General features: G+C 53.8%; 1 protein-coding gene across 2 annotated transcripts in view; it reads right to left on the bottom strand.

Annotated features, from left to right (window-relative positions):
• Positions 1 to 361: 361 nt before the first annotated feature.
• Positions 362 to 16,109, bottom strand: part of KCNQ4 (potassium voltage-gated channel subfamily Q member 4) — a 53,356-nt gene continuing 37,608 nt past the window's right edge. For both annotated transcript variants that reach the window (XM_039876687.1, XM_039876688.1), the window contains 5 exons: positions 9,781 to 10,001; positions 7,930 to 8,029; positions 5,568 to 5,699; positions 3,212 to 3,341; positions 362 to 2,546 (listed from right to left, as the gene is read on the bottom strand). In XM_039876687.1, coding sequence (XP_039732621.1) covers positions 2,334 to 2,546; positions 3,212 to 3,341; positions 5,568 to 5,699; positions 7,930 to 8,029; positions 9,781 to 10,001 — 796 coding nt within the window. In that variant the 3' untranslated portion in view covers positions 362 to 2,333. The remainder of the gene's footprint in view (positions 2,547 to 3,211; positions 3,342 to 5,567; positions 5,700 to 7,929; positions 8,030 to 9,780; positions 10,002 to 16,109) is intronic.

The raw sequence follows: 16,109 nt of genomic DNA, 5'->3' as shown, positions 1-16,109 counted from the left end.
TTCCTGACTGATACAAAGTATGAGGAAAGTGGCACTCGCTTTTCACTGGGATGCTAAGCCAAAAGAAAGTAAAATTGGAAGTGTGGGGGGTCACCATGAGAGGTTAGCCTGCCTGAGAGGAAGGCTGAGACAGAGAGAGATGGCTCACATATTTTAGCACTTAGATCTAGCTACACATGAAGCTAAATCTAGCTCCTGGATTGTTTACTCATCTGGGCCAATTAGTGTCATTTTTTAGTTAAGCCATAATGGGTTGAGTGTTTGTGGTTACAATCAGAAGAGTCCTGACTAATCCGAATCTCATGTCACCCCAGACCCGATGCCCCACCCCACAGCCACCAAATAGCCAAAGCCAACCACCTCCTACTGAAAACTTTAATGAAACCAATAAGTTAATAAGTTAACAAAGTGAGGTACTTGCATATCTGAGAACTGGGTTGGTGGGGAACCTTGATCATGGAAGGGGGGGGCTTCTTCCCAAGTCTCCTTTGGTCATAGGGCAATCTCATTCTCCTGCCCCTCTCCACAGCTCTGTCTCTGGGGGGCTGAGGGTTGGCTCTCTGGGGACAGTGCAGTGCGGGTGAGGTGAGCCAGGATAGGCTCCATCCAGGGCATGATGGTAACATGCAGAGGGGATGTTGTGGCAGAGGTTGGGCACTATGGGGCTGAGCAAGATCCAACCCCAGCCCTGGCGCTGGTGCATGCAGGTCCCCACTCATGAGATGCAGGTGGCTGGGCCTGAGCCCCTTGTTCATGGGCATCCCACAGAGAGTCACCCTGATGACCCACTACCCACCACTCTCCTGATACCTGCATTGACTTTGCAGAAGAGGGACAAAGGGGTAAGATACCAAAGAGGTGCTGGGGGCCTGGAGTAGATAGATGCTTATGCCAGTATGGTGGCTGCCAACTAAAGTGAAGAGTGAGGTATAGGAGAGGAAACAGCAAATGTGAGTGCCAAATGCACAGTTGGTGACTGGAAATTTGTAGTTGCTAGATGCACTATTATTCTCTCTGGGAGTTACAGTGACTAGGAAGGTGGCAAGCCTAGATCGAAGCAGGCCTGATAACCACCCTGGGGAAGGACCTGGGGTCTTTCCAGTGCTATCCAGGCCCCAGAGGCCTAGGCCTGAGTCATGCTGTGGGGACACTGAGGAGGGACCTTTCAGGCAAGGCAGAGGCTCCTGGACCAGTGAGGAGTAGATCTTCTTGAGAAAGGGGAGCTGGTAAAGTTCTGGGGTAGGGCCTGGAGAGACCTGAAGTCACTTCAGAGCTCCCTCTCCTACCTGGATGGAGTGGGGGGCTCCTCCTAGTGGACATCACCTTGCAAGGCCAGTCCACTGGCATCAGCTGCAGAGGCTCAGGAAAGGCTGAACGCTCTGTGCGCATGTCTCCACAGGTGTGATTGTGTCAGTGTGAGTGTGAGAAACATTCTGCATGGCTGGGGAAACTAAAGAGGCATGTTTGTGTGACCACGAGAGCATTGTCTGTGGGAGATTATTTGGGGCGGGGAAAGACAGAAACGTATGCTGTCAAAGGCATCTGGAGGGCCAAAGGGGGGAATGGACATCCAACAGGAAGAGGGAGAACTTGGGAGGGAACGCTGCAAAAGAGAAGAAAGGCCCAGGCATTGCCTTTGGAGGAGGTGAGAGGAACAGGCCCCATGCTGGGTGGGGAGGGGTTGATAAGCCAAAGAATGGAAATGGGGGTCATGGCCAAGCAGCCTGAGACCAGCTACTGCTGGGGGCCCATCTCCCAATGGAAGATGGGCAAAGGGACCCCATAGGGGTCCCCAAAGTTGCATATTTAACATAGTTTGCATATATGCTGCCCACCTGCCTTATGGCAGGGTCCTGTGCTTGTGGGTACCTGTGGGGGCACCTTGGGCCCACCCCCGAGAGGGCGGGAACTTGGCGGGAGGACTTCCCTGCTCTGTCCGAAGGGCAGGCCAGAGACCTCACCTTGCATAGCTGGAAGCTGGGTCAGGGCCCAGAGCCCCAGGGCCCCACTCCCACTCCCGAGGCAGTGCCCTTGCCAGGCGGGCCGTGTTGGGCCTTGATGGAACGGGCAGGGCACTGGGGGGCCCAGAAGCCAAGGGGCAGCTGCTGCTGCTGCCCTTCGTGCTGCCTGGCATCTCACGCTCCGGAGGTGGGTCGGGTCGCTGGCACCTATAGCGGGCATCTCGCCCACCCAGGCAGCTCAATACTGTGCGTGGCCTCTCCTCCCGCGAGGGAGTGAGTTCAAGTAAGAGAGGAGTCCCGAGACCTCCGGAGGCGGGTCCCAGCGCCAGGCCGAGGGGCTGGGCAAGTTCGGCCCCGCCCCTGAGAAGCCCCTCAGTCCATGTTGGTGCTGACCGATCGGGAGATGCTGAGCGTCTGTGCGGAGACGGAGATGTCCTCGTGGTCCACAGGGCTGTGGTAGTCCGAGGTGATGTCCGGGTCGAAGAGCGGCACTTGCACGGTGCCCAGGCTAGCTGAGGTGCCAGAACGCAGGCAGCGCGAGTAGAAACCCAGCAGCAGGTCCAGTTTGTGCTCGATGGACTGCACCTGGGGGCGGAGCGCGGCTGGAGTGGGCTGGCTGAGGCTGGAGGCGGGGACTGGGGGCGGGCGGGGAGAGACTGGAGGTGGGGCTTGGGAGGAGCGCAGCTAGGAGGCGGGGTCTGGGCGGGACTGGAGGCGGGATACGTCTGGGAGGCGGGGCTTGTCCGGGGACCAGCGCATCTGGGAAACGCGGCTGCTCCCGGAGGAGGTGCAATAAGAAAGGCGAAGCTTGGCCGGAGGGCGGGACGAAGCTGGGAACCTGAGGCTTATTCCCGAACAAAATTTATTTGTGACTGGTTGGGATAGTGCCAACGATCAAGAGACAACGGAGGCGGGGCTAAATGAAGTAGGTAGGGCTTAGAGGAGTTTATCTGAGACCATAGCAACCTGGGGCAGGGCTTGGCAAGAGAGGGTGGGTTTATCGCGGCCGTTTAGCAGGAGTGGGCGGGCTTCCTGAAGGGCGGGGCTTATCCTGAAAGGCCAGGGTTGGAGTCTGTGAGGCAGTGGATGCCTGACCCTTGCTTGGGCCTCCTCCGCCAGCGGATGCTCTGGGCTGCGACTCCAAGAAGCGCACCCTCCCCTAGGGCTTGTCCCGGTGGCCTTCCAGAGCCTCTCGGTCGACGGTCGACGACTAGCTCTGCTACACCTATGAAAAGCCCTCGCATACTCACCTGCTTCTCCACCTTGACCACGCGTCCCATCATACTGATTTCATCCACCGCCTCCGTGTCAGAGGGCCCCTTGTCGCCTTTCTCCCGCGCCTTCCGGTCCCCGGGACCCCGGCCCACAATCTGGTCCACCCTGTGAGGAAAGAGAACTGTCAAAGAGCCCGGACACATTCCACCCCTCCCTCCCACAAGAACTGGAGGTTGCCTGATGAAAGGGGAGATATAGCCTGCACCGGTGAAAGAGGCAATCTGAGAAAAGGGACAATTTTGCTCTGCCAAACGGAGGCCGAGATGGGTGGAGGAACCCGGCCACTGCTTTGAGGGTTTTCCAACTAGCCAAGCAAAGGCACCACACACGAGCATGACAAGTAAAACAACCGCCTAATGGGAGGAAAGGTGGGAAATGGTGGACTGAGAAAAGAGGGAAAGACACAGTGGACATATGAGTTATACTATGGACCAAGGTGAAGCTGGATCCGCCTTATTTTTCTGCTATCCTTTAAAGCAAAATTCTTGAAAGTGTTATTTCTACCCTCTAGCTCCAATTTCTCTCCTCCTATTTATTCTCTCCAAAGCCTCCCCTAATCAGGCTTTCATTCCACCACTTCACCAAAACTACTGTGTCAAGATCCCAAATGATCTCTATGTTGCTAAATTTGATGATCACCTCCCAATCCTCATTATATTTGACCTATTAGCAGCGCTGGCCACATCTGAGCACCCCTTCTTCCTGCACTTTCATTTGGATTCCCAAACACCACCCTCTCCTTGTTCTGCCTCACTGATTCTCAACCTTCTTTGTTGGTTCCTCCTCTATCTCCACAACCTCTAAACATTGCAGGACGCATGGCTCATTCCCGGGACCTCTTTTCTCCATTTACTCTAAGTGATGTCTTCAGTTCCAGATGTTTTAACTCCTCTATACACTGTGAACACGAAATCTTTATCTCCAGCCCGTACCTCCCTGCAAACTCCACACTCCTCTAACTGCCAGATCCACACTCCATTTAGATGTCTGATAGGCATCACAAACCCAACACATCTCAACTTTCCTGACTGAAACTGGCTCCACTCATTGCCTCCCCATGTCAAGAGACAGCAACTTTTTCTTCTTGCTCAAGCCAAAAACTTTGACTTCAATCTTGACTTTTTTTTTCTCTTACACCCCATCAGAAAACCCTATCAACTCTATCTTCAAAATATATCTAGAATCTGACCATTTCTTCCCACCTCCACTGCCACCACCCTGGTCCAAGTCCCCATCATCCATCATCTCTTGCTTGGATGTCTGAAGTAGCATTCTTGCTGGTCTCCCTGCTTCCACCCTAGCTCCCTTATAGGCCATTCTCAACTCAGCACTGGGGTGATCCTTTTAAAAATATCACTCAGATCTTGTCAGTCCTTTGCTCACAGCCCTCCAATGCTTGGATTGCACCCTGGATGAATGCCAGCATCTTTGCAGGGCTTTATACAGTCTAAGTGTCATTAGCCTCCTAACCTCATCTGCTACTTCTCTCACACCAGAACAGACGCGCTGGGCTCTTTGTTGTCCCTTAAACAACGCCCAAGCCCCTGCCCATCTCAACAATCTGGCACTTGCTCTTCCCTCTGGAAACTTTTTAAACAGCCTCGCCTTCAGTTTTTCTCAAATATCACCTTCTCTCCTATTTAAAATTGCAAACCCCAATGCCCTAGCCCTTATTTTTTTTCTTTACCGTTTATCATCATCTGACATATCCTAGTTTCACTTATTTATCACCTGTTCACCTTCCACTAAAACAAAGGCTCCATGAGGGCAGGGACTCTGTTTTGCTCTCCAGCATATTCCCACAGTCTGTCAAGTAACAAATACCCAAGGATTATTTCTGGAGAGAACAAATGAATGAAAGGCTATGAGAATTCAGGCCATTGGGAGGAGAAGGGAAAGGTGTAGGTGATTCGGGTCTTGATGTGAGAATTCTTCCTATACGCTGGGCAGAGAGAAGTGCCAGATTCCAGGAGCGAGAGGTAGGCAGCATTGAGGATAATTTTCTTATCCTCTTGGGAAATGAGAGGTCACTGATTATTTTAGGCCTATTATTTTTGGACCAAGAAACATTCCAAAGACGTCCCCTAAGGCGTACAAGTCAATATGATTCTCACAGAGGACCTGCCAGCTGGTTCGTTCGTTCTTCAGGTTCAAGGCAGGTGCGGGATCTGGGCTCAGCCTCGAGAAACTCCAGCTCCCGTAGCGGCCCCTAGGGGGCGCCCGGAGCTTCGTTCGAGCACCCGCGGACGGGCTCCGGCCTGCGGCCCTTGCGCGCAGGCTGGGGTGGCGGCCTCCCTGCCCTGCTCCCCCGTCCCGGGCAGGCACACGCACCGAGCCTGCAGGCTCTTGATCCGGCCCAGCATGTCCAGGTGCCCTGCTGAGTACTGCTCGATGACGTCCTTCACGTCGTATGGTCGCAGGGTCTCCTTGAATTTCCTTTTGGCCACCAGGAACTTCAGGATCCTGTCGGGGGAGGGGGTCTCAGAGGGAAGGTATTCTTTTCCAGCCCCTGTCTCTTTGCTAGCTCCTGTTCAGCACCGGGGCACCTCCTGCTTGGGCCACTACAAACAGTCTCCACGGGGTCTCCTGGTCTGCTCACCATGCTCCTGTCCCAGGACCCTCTAGGTTTGTTTGGTATTTTTCTTTCATGTGCCTGTATCTGCAGTCGCATTAGCCTGGGAGGGCAGGGACTGGGCTTGGCTGCTCTCTGCTAGATGGGACACAGGGCAGGCATCTGTGAACCCTGTCGCTGATGACAGCTTGGAGAAAGATATTTTTGCATTAACTCCACAAATGCTTGCTAGCACAGCTGTGCTGGCCCCTGGATACCCAAAAGAGCATCGGATCCGATCCTTGGACTCTGGAGGCCTTGTCTGAGGTGAGAGACAGAGGACACAGACAATTATGGGTGGATAGCCATGTCAAAGAATGGAAAAAGAGGGCTGGGGAGCATGAGAAGGGAGACCTCGGCTGGGAAGGTCAGGGGACAAGTCTTGGGAATAGTACTTTCCAGTACCAGGGCAAGAAGAGGGAGATGAAGGGGGGATTTCTGGACACAGGCAGGCATGGAGGTGTGTGTGAGTGAGGGTCAGTTCAAAGTAGCCAGAGCAGGAAGGGAAGGAAAAGGGTTAATTTACAGGAGGGGGCGGGGCCTATGAGAAGACAGGGAAAGAGACTGTCCTTGAGAAGGGAGGTTGGGGGAGGGTACTCTGGAGAGCCCTGAATCCCTGGCAGAGATTGTGCAAAGGCAAGTTGGGGCATTGGAGAAGGGGCCAGGTGGTTTACTCTGCTTTAGCGTGACCATTCTGCTAGCCATGGAGGGAGCGATGAAGCTGAGAACCAGGGGCTTAGTCCCTGAAAGAAACTGTCAGGAAGACCAGCTCCAGAGGATGGCCCTGAGCTGGAAGGGGACAGTGGCGTGGAGATACAGGACAGCTTTGAGCAATTCAGGACTGAAAAAGACTGAAAGGCTCCTAAGTCTGAGTCTAGGATGACTCCCATGGATGGTAGGAGGGACAGTTTTGGGGCATGCTGGGTGTGAGGGGTCTGTGGGATGGCCAAGGAGTGTTGACCTGGACCAGGTGGCAGCTCAGGCATTGTGTTCCAGAAGCTAGTCACTTGGAGGGGAGAGACAGGATATACAAAAAAGACGGTGGGGAGAGGCCTCAGATTCTCGGGGTGGGGGTGTACAGTTGACTGATTTAAAAATGAACACAAAGGGAAGAGGCTTGTGGGCAGGTGCATCGGCCAGGGAAGAGAGGAGGCGAGTCTGGAAGACCTGGAGGTAAAGGGGCATTTGGAGCTACAGCTGCAGGCTGAAGATGGAGACCAGGCCAGGACTCCATGCCAAGGAGCTTGGGGGTCAGACCCATGGCCGGGCCGTGGTTAAAGGGTTTAGGAGATTCTGGTCCCCCCCTAATTGTCGAAGGAGGGAGACAGCCAGTAGAGCCAGTAGGGCAAGGACTTTCAAGCTTTTTGACCAAGGCCCACCATAAGAAATATATTTTACATCAGGAACCACTACACACAAACATGCACACACATAACTGAAACATTGTTTCATAAACATTATTTACCCTTACTACCTGGACGCACACTGGTATTTTCTATTCTATTCTTTTTTTAATGCTGACCATGGCCCACTAAATTGATTTCACTAAGTTGATTTCAAATTGTTGGTACCTGTGGTTTGAAAACCACTGTTCTAGAGGAAGTCCTGGGAAGACAGAGAGGCTGAGGTCAAGACATCCAAGAAGAGAAAGTTTGGGGCATATAGACAGAGGGAAAGAGCACTTAAGACAAAGACGCAGGGAGAAGCAGGCAGATGCCAATACATAGCTAGGGAGAGAGAAATAAAAGAAAGCCTGACATAAATTGAGCAAGAGAAGAGAGAAGCAGAGAGGACACTGTGGGTGTGAGGAAAGGGGTCGTGATGGGCAGCCATGCCCCCTGCCCACCCAGCCAGTCCTTTGGGTGTAAGAGTATAAGCAAACCCTGCTGGGAGCCATATGCCACCTCCCCACCCCACACACACTCCAGGGTCCCCGCCAGCCAGGCACAGACAAGGGTGCCAGGCGGGCAGCAGCTGGTGTGCCCGGGAGTTCGGCCAGGTCTGCCATGAGGGCAAGCCCCAGATGGGGAGCAGCAGTGGGTGGCAGATGGATGGGGGGAGCCCCTCAGGTCTCAGTCTCACCTGATGGAGCGGATGACCGTCTTCACAGCGGGCATGACTTCGTCCACTGTGAGCTCACACTGGTAGCTCTTCTCCTCTGCCACATCTTCCGAGGGGCCCTCTGGAAAGTCAGGGGGCCCAGGTGGTAGTGGCAGAAAGGACTACTCCCGCCTCCACCACCACGTGCCTAACGACCCTTAAAGGTCCCAACAGGGAGACAGAGGCCCGGAAATGTCCCAGAACCTTTCTGGGGGCACAAGGCAGACCAGGCTCCAGCCTCCCTTGCTGCCCTACCCAGAGCAGAAATCTCACTTGTTGCATGCCCATCTCCCTATGCTAAGTCAGAGTAAACACCCGCCTGCTGGCCCGGTGTGGGAGCTGTTTTAGGGCACATCTGGTGTGGCCCGGGGCAAATTGCACAGAGCCCTGGAGGAAGCCCCACTAGTCCCACCATGCAGAACAGTGAGTTCCAGAGAAAAGGAGCTTGCAGCCTCTGCACATAATCATACACAGTCTTATCCTTCAGCCAAGAGGGAAGAAAGCTCAAGGGGCCAGTTTCCATGCCTAGCTCTGCTACTGGGGAAATCCCTAAATCAAATCGTTCTCCCTCCCGATAAGAGAAACTGCTTTTCCAAGGCTGGTGCACTGCACAGAGAAGTGATCCTCTTCTGGCCCATAGGGGCAGGAGGTGGGGGGAGGCCAGGCAGCTTCTTGGGCAGAGAAGAGGAGGCCCCAGGCACCAGCCATGCCCAGGCTCCCATGGGTCAGCACCTCCCAAAGACTGGTTTATGGGGTTCTATAACTTTCTAGGAAAGGGCTCACTGAGTTGTCAGCCAGCAGCACCTTAGAGACTGACACAACACAGACAGAGGCAGCTTAGCTGGGTCGCCTCCCTCCAGGGCCAAAGAGGCTTCCCATCCCCATCCTCCATCTTTGTCTACAAACTCATCCTTGTCTACCAACAATCCAGGGGTCTGAAGCATGTCAAAGCTGGGGGGAACTCTTCCAGGAGACTTGGTCCAAACCTCTCACTTTCCAGAAGAGACACCAAGGCACAGAAAGGGGCAATACCTTGCCTAAATCACAGCACAAGTTAGGAGCAGAGCTAGAACTCAAAAAGTGACCTCTCTGACTGGTTAAAAAGTGACACCCGCCTCCTGCCCCAGGTTCACAGCGTCATATCCACGGGCGAGGCTGGCTGAAGATGGGTGGGGAGGGGAACGTGGATTATGGGTTGGACAGATCTGGGTGAGAGCAGTAACTCTGCCACTGACTAGCTGAGAGATCTCAGTCTCCATGTCTGCGAAATGGGGATAAAAACAGGGTAGTTGGGAGAAGTAAACTAGATAATCCAGTGCGGGGCAGTACACAGTTGGGGCTCAGCAAGTACAGACTCCTGCTCCATCCAAAGCACATTTGTAATGCAGCTAGCTGTTGTTGAGCACTTACTAGATGTTCCAAAAACTCTTCTGTTCACCTTCTATGGATAATCTCTTTTAATCCTCACAACAATCTTATGAAGCAAGTACTACTACTGTCCCCATTTACAGGTGGGGAGAAATGAGGCCCAGGGAGATGTGCCAAGACAAATGGCAAAGCCAGGATTCAAACCTACACAGCCTGGCTCCAAAGCCTGTGCCCTTAACCACTACCAAGTGCCACCCTCTGTATGCTCATTTGATTCTCAAACAGTCTGGAGCCCAGCAAAGCAGATATCATAGTACCCATTTTACAGACCAAAAGATGGGCACCCAAAGATGGTCAATCAGTTGCATAGTTGGGACTAGAACCAAGTCACTCCACCCACCAACCTGGACTCTGCCCACACTGCTACCCTCAGCAGGCCCTGGGCCCCAGGCCCCAGGGGCTCACCCTCAGCAGAAGCTCGGGGTTTGAGTCTCAGAGAGGCCCGGAAGCGGGTGCGGTCATTGAAGCTCCAGCTCTTCTGCACTTTGGTGGGGCTGGTGGCCTCACCCACCTGCTCGCTGCTCGGGGAGGTGGCCATTGGTGGCGGTGCCAGGTGCTGCTTGGAGGGGCCCGTCCGTCGCTGGGAACTGCCCATGCGAATGCGGTCTTTGATGCCCATCCGGCTGCTGGCAGGGCAGGTCGGGTGGGGGAGAGAGGCAAGTTAGCTGGAGCCGGGGTGGGCATGAGGGGGGACACAGATGGCTTAGGAATTGAGGGTGGCTATTGGGTCTTGGTTCTCCACCATGTGTAACTTCCTGGGATGGGATAAGGGTGTGGTAGGGAGGGCCTGATTCCTACAAGAAGCTGATCTAGGGTCAGTCTGGGCAATTCCTCTCCCACCTCACCTCCCACCCCTCACTGCCCAGACAGATAAGGAGTGCACAGGAGACAGATGTCAGAATGGAAGGAGTGAGTGAAACCCCAGAAAGGAGCCAAAGACAGACAGGAGGACAGGGGAGCTGGCCTGGCCCGGGTAGGTGGGTGGATGGAGGTGGTACCCAGTCTGGGCACAGACAGGCTGCTGAGGGATAGAGAAGCTCACCTGGCCAGCTGTACACAGGGGCAGGCCATGAGGAGTTGAGGAAGGGTGTGTGTGTGTGTTTGTATGCACACATGTAACTGTGGGTACACAGGTACTAGTGCGTGTACATATGTTGACATGTGCGTATGTGTGTCAATTTATATTTTCCTCCTTTCCCCACTGCTGGAGCTATCTGACCCCACACTGGTCAGGTCAGGACCTGATTGATACAGCAGCACAGGTAGTGCACTGCAAAATTCCAAAGGTCTCCATCACACAGACATCAGTATACATAGTGCCCTTGGAGATATACTGGCCTGCTGAGGGGCCTTGGCCCTGTGGGTTTAGCCCCTGGACCCACATGTATGCTCAGGACATGCCCTGTGCCCACCCTCCCAGTGAGGGTCTCTAACCTGTTCTGCGGTCTCCCCTGCCTGAACTCAGCTCACCTGGACTGACATCCTGCCCATGTGACCACAGCATCTCCCTGCACAGCCCCACACCCCATACACTGCCTTCTGAGCCTCAGTGAACAGCACTTACACATCTGTGCTCATGTGAGCACACAAGTGTATGTCTACGTGTGCTCAGACTTCCCTTTCCACACCCCGCTCCCCACCCCACATCCCTCAAACCTTGGAGGAAGACAGGTATGGGGGGAGGCCTCAAGTTCCCCAGGACAAACTCTTGTTAACCAATACCTGGTAGAGTAACCCTGTGTCCAAGAGGGTCAAGGACCATGTTATCACTGGAGTAGGACCTATGCAAACGTCCACCATCTCATGCCCTGTGGGTGTCACTGCTGCCTCCCTGCTGTGGCTTGCCACTTGAAGGGCCCCCTGCAGGCAAGTTCAGGGCCCTTCCACCCCAAATGTCTGGGGCCCTGGCTCAGAAGAGCACCAGCCAGTTTCAGAGGCGGCCTGAGGTGGAGCAGGAATTGGAGGAGAAGACTATGTCACCTACTCTCGGAGACTTTCAGATCAAGGGTGGAGCAGAGGACAGATTCTGGTTTCAGGGCTGGGTGGGAGCCAGGGTCCCCCATGCCCTGGGCATGGGGTATAGGATATAGAGCCAAGGTACTGAAGTATGGAAGATCTCGAAACCAGGGGCACCTTCGGGAAGGCAGCCAGGATGTGGGGCCATCCTTATAGGTAGGGGCCTCTGCCCAGAGGAGAGAGGTTATAGGTCAAGGATTGGAGCCCTGAAATCAGAAGGGCAGGGCAGGGGTGGCTGCTGCAATCTAGCATGCTGTTTGCTGGCCCAGTATCCCCTCAACACATCCCAAAGATTCCAACCAAAGTTTGAGGTTGGCTCTCCCAAACTTCCCTCTGCAGAGCCATTCCTTTGAGCTCTCCTCATGCTGGCAAGCACCCCGACACCCGCCCGGTGCGTGCAACCCCTGTCCTTCACTCCTCCAAAAGGGAGAGAAAGAGAGGGAGGCAGACAAGGCCCTGACATTCAGCCAAGGGCCTAGAACTCCAGATCTTGCGCCCGGCACATCACTCCAATGGTATTCTGGGGTAAGAGGGTGACCTCCCTGTCACCAGAAGTATGCGAGCAAGACTGAGCCTGCACTCAGCAGGATTTATGGAGGAACGGGTCTGGGGGCTTGTACTAGAGGCCGTGAAAGGTCCCTTTCCAGCTCTGATTCTGTGATGGTTGAAGGAGCTTCTGGCCAGGGTTTTGGGTTCTGTAACTTTCCAGCCAGCCAGAGGCCTGTGCTCCTCTTCAATGTAAGAAGGCACTGTTTTCCCAGGGGTGGCCCTGGTTTCAGCTCCTTGGGCAGGGCCCAGAAAATGGCTCACATCAGCCTCTCTGGTGCCAAAAAGCTCAAAGAAAATGGAAAGAAACCTGGCACATGGTAGACATCGAAAGAGCACCTTCCCTTCCCAGGCTCCTTCAAACATGCAAGGTCCTGTCCAACTGCTTCAGCTGCTCGCTCAGCCACTTCGCATGGTGGGTTCCATATTTTCCATCCCAATTTTATAGATGTGAAGGGAGGTGAAATGACTTGCCCAAGGTCACAGAGCTCCTGTGGATGGAGCAAGGGCTGGAGCAAGCAATCAGGATAGGGTCTATGGGAGTAGTTCTTAACGGAGGGTGGAGGGATTTTGCTCACTAGCAGACATTTGGCAATATCTGGAGACATTTTTGGTTACCCTGGGGAATGCTCCTGGTATCTAGTGGGTTGAGACTAGGGATGCTACTAAACATCCTACATTGCATGTGACAGCTCCCAACATCAAAGAATTATCTGACCCAAAATGTCAACAGTGCCGAAGTCGAGAAACTCTGATCTAAGGGGTCTGTTGGTGCCTGGGAGATGGATGGTGTGTGCTTGACGGCAGCTGTCCTGTGGGTGAGGGCAAGCTCTGGGCACAGGCTGCTCTCTGACTGCCTTGCTGGACCCAACCCCTATACTCACTTCCACAGGGAATTTCTTTAAGTACCCACCATCTGCCTACCAAAGGCCAAGGTAATGGGGGGAAGAGAGGCCACCTGCCTCTTCTAGTGCTGCATACAGCCCCTCTCTTCAGGACTGTGGAAACAGCCTCGTCATTGGCCCCTCTGCCCTGACCTTGCCATTCCCACCCACCATGTCCACACAGCCAAAGCCATCTTGCAAAGGGGCAAATCTGACCTGGAGACTCCTCAGTTTAACCCTTCATTCAGTGTATTCTCATTTCCTAGACGTGGTTTCCAAGCTTTTTTTTAAAGAGATATCTTAACTGCTGGACATGCCAGACCAAATGAGGCCAACGTTACACAGCATTTCTTATGAGCAGGCACAGTTTGAATGGAAGCAGCTTCTATTATCATCCACATTTTACATGTGAGGAAACAGGCACAAAAGGCTTATGCCCAAGGTCCCCTAGATAGTGAACCTGCTGGCCAGGTTCAGATCCAGAACCAACATTTCTAAGAAACACTGCCTCTGGGTAGTGCAGCCAAGACTTCTGTCACTCGTCTCCTACTCATGGGTCCCCCAATACACAAGGCTCCAGAGGCACTTTGGGGAAACCCAGGATTCCATGAGCCCAAGCTGCTGGGCAGCACCAACAGAATGAGGCTCACGCTGGGCTTTTGAGTTCTTCATGACCCAGCTCTGCCCCCAACCTCAGCTCCTGACCTCCCGCTCAGATCTGGCCATGCGGGATGCCTGGCCCTTTGTCATTGCTGTGCTCTCTCTCAGCTCCACACCTTGCCACTTCTTTGGTCTAGAATGCCCTCTCTCACACCTCCTCCTTTTCAGGCCTCCTGGGGTGGGCAGTGCCTGACCTGGCTCCACAGCTCCTCTGCGTCCTCCTGTTATGGCATTCGTCACACCAAATAGCAATTACTCTTTGCAACTCTCTGGGCACCATGTTTTATGAATCACTGTGTTCCTAGTGCTGGGCCTGGCATGGGGCAGGTACCAAGGAATGTAGTGGTGATGCAGTTAAAAGAGCCGGGCTCTGGAGTTAGTGAGGGAGGTGCCCATCTCAGCTCCTTCAGACATCTGCCAGGTCCTTAGGTGGGCAGAGGGGAAGCTAAACTCAAGGCCCAGAAAAAGTCAGAGTGGGAGGGACCCTCAGAGAGCCTCTAGTTCAATCTTCCCCTTCCACAGAGGGGAAACTGAGGTCCAGAGAAGGGAAGCAATTTGGCCAAGATCACAAAACAGATCAGTGGCAGAGCCAGAACTCATCCTGAGGCTCCTGTAAGTGTTCTTTCTGGACGACTAGGCACCAGGCCCATGCCCCCAGACTTAGCAGAGGCATCCACAGGAAGGCGAGGGGCTCAAAGGGGCCTCAAGGCAGATGGCAGGCGGCAGGCACATGCACCTTGTCCTAGGCCCATCCTGTCCCCCTCTCCAGCCCCTGAACTTGGTGGGGCAAGGAGGAGTGGGGACAGGAGGAGCAGGTAAGGGGGTACCTCGGTCTCCAGCTGGCGTGGATCCGAAAGAAACTCCGTTTACTACTAAACATCTGGCTGAAAAGTTGAGAACAAGACACAAACAGGTTAGTGGGAAGGAGACGGTGGGCAGAGAATGGGGAGCTGCCAAGATGGGGCCACCTTCCTGTTGCTGGTGGGAGAGAAGCCCCATCACCACCCAAATCATCCTCCAGCCACATTCCCAGATTGCAGAGGTTCTCAAGCTTTGCATGAGGATCTCCTGGGAGGAAGGTTAAATATGCAGAATTCTGTGCCTCTTCTCCAGAGATTCTCCTTTTGGGGGATTGGGGGTGAGGTCCAGCTATCTGCATTTTCAACAAATATCCCACAGGAGGTTAATGCAAGAGATTAGTAGACCATGCTTTGAGAAACACTGCTTTAGCACTTCGTCGCAAAACGCCAGAGAGAGGAGGCTCTGGCTCTGACAATGCCATCCCCCAGGAAGTCCTGCTCCTTGTAGTCCTGGGAATGTGCTCAGCCTGGATCTATCCACAAGCACCACCGAGGCTGTGAGAACAAAGTGTGTATATGTGTATGTGTGTGGGGTCCCATCCATAGGGCCCAGACAGCCAAGATTAAGGATATGGACATTTGTTCTAAGCCCAGTTCCTGATCTCCTGGAAGTCACATCTCAGCCCCCTGGGGTCCCTCAGTAGAAGGGACACTCCACCACCACCTAGCCATGCAGATACTCTAGGGCAGACAAGACATAAGGTTGAGAGCTAACGATGGCCAAGCACTCAGCAATAATCTGTTCCTAAGCCTTGGGGGGCCCAGAGACCCAGAGCAGCTGTGAGAGGTGGTACGGGTGCTGGGCTCCAAGCTAATCTCCACTCCCAGAGCCTTCCTATTCAGGCAAGGTGAGACCAGAGCAAACTGGGAGCTACAGAGCACCCTGGCTCAGCTGGGCAGGGTTACGCAAATGCCAAAACTTTGAGTTTCTGCCTGGAGGACAGGGTTGGATGGGGATGGAAATAATAATGACAGCCTTCAGGCAGTAACAGAGAATCTGAGTGGGGGCCACACCATGAATGCTCTCCCAGGGATCTCCTAGCCTGGCCTGGCCAGTGTTACTTCCTCCCCTCCAGCCCCTGACCTGGAGGACTCTGCCTCTCCACTCACTTCCTGTGCAGTCCTTGGCCATAAGTGTCCCCACTGAGAACCAGGAAAGAATGCTGCTCCAAGCATCCTTTGCACCAAAACCACCCTGTTCCCCAGGCTTTTCAGCCCAGAAACCCAGAAAATCAAGAGCTCCTGATCAGCTTAAACATTGCTGATGTTTTGCCAAGGACCCAGAGGCTGGAAGTGACTTGATGACTTTCTCAAGGACAAAAAGCCTCAAGTGGCAGAGGCAAGCTTTCACTGCACCTCCTCCTCCTGACCACTGAGTGGCTCACCTCTTCTCTTCTCCCTTGTTCTGGACCAGGGGCTTAGCACCTGAGGCCCGAGGCCCAAATGTCCAGCTGGCTGATGCAGGGATGATGTGTGAAGATGAGACAAAACAAAATGGGTACAGGACGGGAGAAATGGGGGGGTGGGGGGTTGAATCTCTGCCCCCAAAGCTACACCTCCACAGGAGCAGCCACTTTCCCATACTGTTAGGGGCCCTCCCTTATCCAAATAAGCCTAAAATTCCACTATTATGAACATTTATGTGGGGTAAGCATTGTTCTTTCTTTGTTCTTTCAAGATGCGAAAGCTCCAGAAGAGTTAGGTCAAGGGGAAAGAGACTGTTGGGAGCAGCAAAATGTCCTTCAGCAAGGAAGAAAAGCATTGTGGG

The sequence above is a fragment of the Pteropus medius genome, unplaced genomic scaffold, assembly GCF_902729225.1.
Source record: "Pteropus medius unplaced genomic scaffold, Ma_sr-lr_union100, whole genome shotgun sequence".
NCBI classification, from domain to species: domain Eukaryota; kingdom Metazoa; phylum Chordata; class Mammalia; order Chiroptera; family Pteropodidae; genus Pteropus; species Pteropus medius.
The sequence above is the reverse complement of the archived record's forward strand: the minus strand, read 5'-3'. Positions and strand labels throughout refer to the sequence as shown.